The sequence below is a fragment of the Mus caroli genome, chromosome 1, assembly GCF_900094665.2.
Source record: "Mus caroli chromosome 1, CAROLI_EIJ_v1.1, whole genome shotgun sequence".
Lineage (NCBI taxonomy): Eukaryota > Metazoa > Chordata > Mammalia > Rodentia > Muridae > Mus > Mus caroli.
In genome coordinates, this window is record NC_034570.1 from 108,228,568 (window position 1) to 108,233,181 (window position 4,614).

Sequence of the window (4,614 nt, forward strand, 5' to 3'; positions counted from 1 at the left end):
AGCCAGGGCTATAAAGAGAAACCCTGTCTCGAAAAACAAAACAAAAACAAAACAAAACAACAAAAACAAAAACAAACAAACAAACAAACAAAAAACAAATAAAGATCACTTGTAACTACCGATTTTGACTGTGGGCAGGGCCAGAGATCTTTGAGGACACCCTCCTTTACACAGATCACACCTCCCCATATATATATATTCACACACACAAATATATAAATACAGTCTGTTCTATTTCTATAATGTTACTTATATGTATGCTTTAAAGACTGACCATTTGGTATTGGATAGCCAATTAATTAATAAGCTCCTCTCTGATACTGTTTTCTCCCACGTTCAGCATTCCTCAGTTGCCTTAATTTCTTTGTATAGAGGTGATACCTGCTGAGCTTTCTCCTGTTTACATTAGTATGACTCCTGTTTTTTTTTGTTGCTTAGCTTGTGTCAGAGCAGTCCTCCTGTTTAAGGGTGTAGCTTCTGACATTTCTATGAGACATAATCTCACAGCAAACTCCCACTCTTCTGGCTTTTATAACCTTTTTCCCCCTTTCCAAAACTTTCCCTGAGTCTTAGGTGTGGGAGTTGTGTTGAAGATGTTACCAGTTGGCACAGGGCTCTACAACCCCGAATTTTGATTGTTTGCTGTTTTCTATAAAGGCACCTGTCTCTTACAAAGAGAAGTTTTATTGATGTACTGGAGGCCTACATTTATTTGTGAATATGAGACCAGATATTTAAAACATACTTAAGGATTGTGCTATCTTAGTAAATAGTAGGTTCTTCTAGATCTATAGCTTCACTATCTCTTAATAGTTGGCTAGGTTTTTAGTACCAGACACAATTTCTATCTTTTGCATCTGGTTTTAAGTCTAACTAGAGACCTGTTGCCTACCACCAAAGTATGGCTGTTATTTTCTATCCTCAGAGCTATCATATCATGCTGGTTGTTAACACTGTTCATAGGCATCATAGTTTACTAGGACTGTTGGTTGCTTCCCTTTTTTTGAAGATTATATGGCACCTTCTGATAGTAAGAATGCTAGTGGTCAGCAAGGGGCTTTAGTTTAGTTCTAGTTCTTAGGCCTCTGAGCCCTGTTTTAGAAGTATCTGGTATCTTCATCAATAGGGGCTTAGCTTCTACTTCTGAGGTCTTATTTTAATAGCAAAGAGAAAAATAATACAACTCAATGGTTAACATTATTAACTTGCCAGGATCTTAATCATTCTAGGAGATAAGCATCAAGGCATACCTACAAAGAATTTGCTTGGATAGGCCATCTAAGGTGGGAAGACCCACTATGCATGTGGGCAGTATTCTAATCTGAGTGTTGGGCTTAATAAAAAGGAGAAAGTAAGCTGAGCACCAACATTCATCTGTGTCTGCTTCATGACTTTCAACTCCATGTGACCAGCTGCCTCAAGTTCCTGCCAACACGTATATGTAATGTGATGCCACATGTTTGCTGCCATGATGTACCATATCTCCTTGAACTGTTAGCTGGAATAAACTCTTTATCCTTTAAGTTGCTTATTGTCAGATGTTTGACAACAGCAACAAAAAAGTAACTAATACAAACAAGCACATGTAGCAGTGAATGTTCAGGCCCAATCATTTGGTAAAAGCAAAAGAAGTTCCTCATATGCCTATCAGTTTGTATGTGGTGGTAGCTTCCTGGTTATCATCAAAATGGCTAGAATTCATTTGACCTGAACTGTAGGTTTGAAATCTATAAGTGAAGGCACCTTTTTAGACCTCAATTGCATTGCATCTGTCTCCTTCTGATCTCCCAAGCACTACTCCTTCTATAAAGCTTCAAATTTTGGTACCAGTGTCATGCTAGAAAACATTTGTTAATACATTCAAAAATAATAACATCAGGTCAAGGAGAAAAGGAAAATTACTACCAGCTCTTAATCTCTGTATGCAATATTTGTAACTTAGCTGATTTCACAGTCTGTGCCAGCATAGTTGGCATAGTCATTCATACACTGGGATGTGTTCCTTCCTAACTGTTAGAAAAAATCAAAGAGGCAAATTGATACATGAGATAATATGCAGTTGTTTGTACATTAAAACAGTTTTTCAAAGCAATGGAAGCAGCACAGATGACAGCAACTGAATACAAGCTATACATTAGATTCTCTCCTACAATAACAACCAACCTGACATATAGACTGGATTCTGACTTACTTTAAGAGGAGGTGTGTGAGTTAATACCTTTTAAGTGGAGGCAAAAAGGCAACCTGGTGTGGAATTCAGGAGGCATGTATAAGCATTTGGCCTTTTCTCTAAAATGGTATGCAGAGTTTCTTGATGAATATCCCCTTTAACCATCCATCCACTGTGAGACGATTTTCTAAAGGGAGAAAAACATTTATATAATCACAACCAGTGACTCATGGGGGAACATGCTCAGGCAGCCTTACTGTTGAGTGAATAGTGACTGATTAAAAATGCACAAGTGTTGCTAGAAATTCAATTACATTTCATTATATGTTTGTATGACCATACAAATATCATAAACAAACATAGTTGAGGCCTGGATATGTTTTGTGTATATGCTTTGTGAATATGCAGAAGTATATGTGTGTGTGTATGCCTGTGCACATGGAGGCCAGAGGTCACCATAAACTCTGCCTCTATTCCTTTTCACCTTAAATCTTCAGACAAGGTTTCTCCCAGAATTTGTAACTCATCAATTTAATTAAATTGATTGCCTGTTCAGCAAGCATCCATAACACATCTGTATCCATCTGCTTCTTCTGGGATTACAAGTGCATACTGCCATAGTCACTTTTATATTTTGGTCCCCAGGAAGTGAATTCAGATCAGTATTCTTGCATAGCAAGTGCCTTTTCCACTGAACCCAATGCTTATGGATATCTCTCCTAGAAAGCGCTGGCTGTGGGTTAGACTTCTGGCTTCCTGATTTGCACTAAGTGTCCCCTTCTGACGCTTGGACCCTGAGTGGAAACTGAATTCAGGCAACTGCCTTGGAACATGGCAGGTTTCCACCAGTGATGTTGACTTGAGAAATTCCACCAGTGGTGTTGACTTAGAGAAACTGAGACTTATGGAAAAGCTGCTTTTCAATAGCTTTGGAAGGAGACATCTGCAGGGGATGTGATCTGTGGCAGTGTTGCATGAGATTAGAAGAGGGGCACTCATTGCTATGGAGACTCTTGGGAGTGAGGTAGTGCAAATGAAGATATGACATGTTTGGATGTAGAGTTTGTCAGTTATCTAAACACCACATGACTTTCACAAAAGAACCCTCTACTTTGTTAAAAGAGTAGTTTACTCATTCTTCTATACTCCTCTATAGAAAAGGCCAACATGTGGGGCTGAACTTATAAATAGTTTCATTAATTAAGCATAACTTCCTGATGTGGAACATACTTTGCAGGTCTTGAATATACAAAGGTTCATTTCAAACCCATTTATGTGAATAATTGGCTTACCCTGATTCCCTATTTTAGTCAAAACTGGTTCTTTTTGGGGTCACCTCATGCAGCCCAAGTTGGACTCAAAGTCATTAAGTACCCAAGGGTGACTCTAACCTCTTGCTTCTACCTCCTGAAGGCTGAGAATAAGCATGCAATGCCATGCCTAGTTTATATGCTGCTGGAGACTTATTAGGGGCTTTGTGTATGCTAAGCAAGCCCTCATCCACCTGGGCTACATCCCCAACTAATTTAAGACACTCTTAATATTCCTCAAGGTTCAGATTTCTCCTGTACTCCTGAACTACTTCCCCCTCTCTGTCTCTCTCTTTCTCTTTCTCTCTCTCTCTCTCTCTCTCTCTCTCTCTCTCTCTCTCTCTCTCTCTCTCTCTTCCTCTCTTTCTCTCTCATACCATTCTTCTTCAGAAGCCAGGCCCAATCTTCAGCACAATCAGTATTATAACAATATTTTCCTATGTATATTGCTTCCAATGCTATTCCAGAGATTGGAACAAAGCTGAATCACCATATGGCTTTCCTTGGGGAGTTAATGAAATTATTTTTTTATCTTTGGTTCCCTAGAATATTTTGACTTTTCTTGCCCCTCTACTTAGAATCTCAGACAGCATTTATAGATAGCATTGGGATTTTAAATCCTGAATAGAAAAAGTTGAGCTGAGCAATGCTGACATATTAAGACTATGAAGCTGAATGTGAAATTAATTCTGAAATTAAGGTCAGTGCTGGGTAGTTGTTTATACAAACTATCATATTGCAGAATAGAAAATGGCTTTTATATATTTGGTTTTTTTTATTGTTTTTCAGGGCAATGTCACTTTTTCCTGCTCAGAACCACAAATTGTTCCTATCACATTTGTCAACTCCAGGAGCAGTTATTTGATGCTGCCTGGAACCCCCCAAATTGATGGTCTGTCAGTGAGTTTCCAGTTTCGAACATGGAATGAGGATGGTCTGCTTCTGTCCACAGAGCTGTCTGAAGGCTCAGGGACCCTGCTGCTCATACTGGAGGGCGGGATTCTGAGGCTACTGATTAAGAAAGTGGCAAGACATGGAACTGAAATCCTCACAGGTAATAACTCTGCTGACTTCTTTGTAATCACTCCTCTCCTCTCCTCTCTTCTCCTCTCCTCTCCTCTCCTCTCCTCTCCT

The 4,614-nt window shown here is 39.1% G+C and overlaps 1 protein-coding gene across 4 annotated transcripts in view; it reads left to right on the forward strand.

The window, feature by feature from the left end:
• Positions 1–4,614, forward strand: part of Cntnap5 (contactin associated protein like 5) — an 893,594-nt gene that overhangs the window by 470,086 nt on the left and 418,894 nt on the right. For all 4 annotated transcript variants that reach the window (XM_029481690.1, XM_029481704.1, XM_029481709.1 and 1 more), the window contains one exon: positions 4,270–4,534. In XM_029481690.1, coding sequence (XP_029337550.1) covers positions 4,270–4,534 — 265 coding nt within the window. The remainder of the gene's footprint in view (positions 1–4,269; positions 4,535–4,614) is intronic.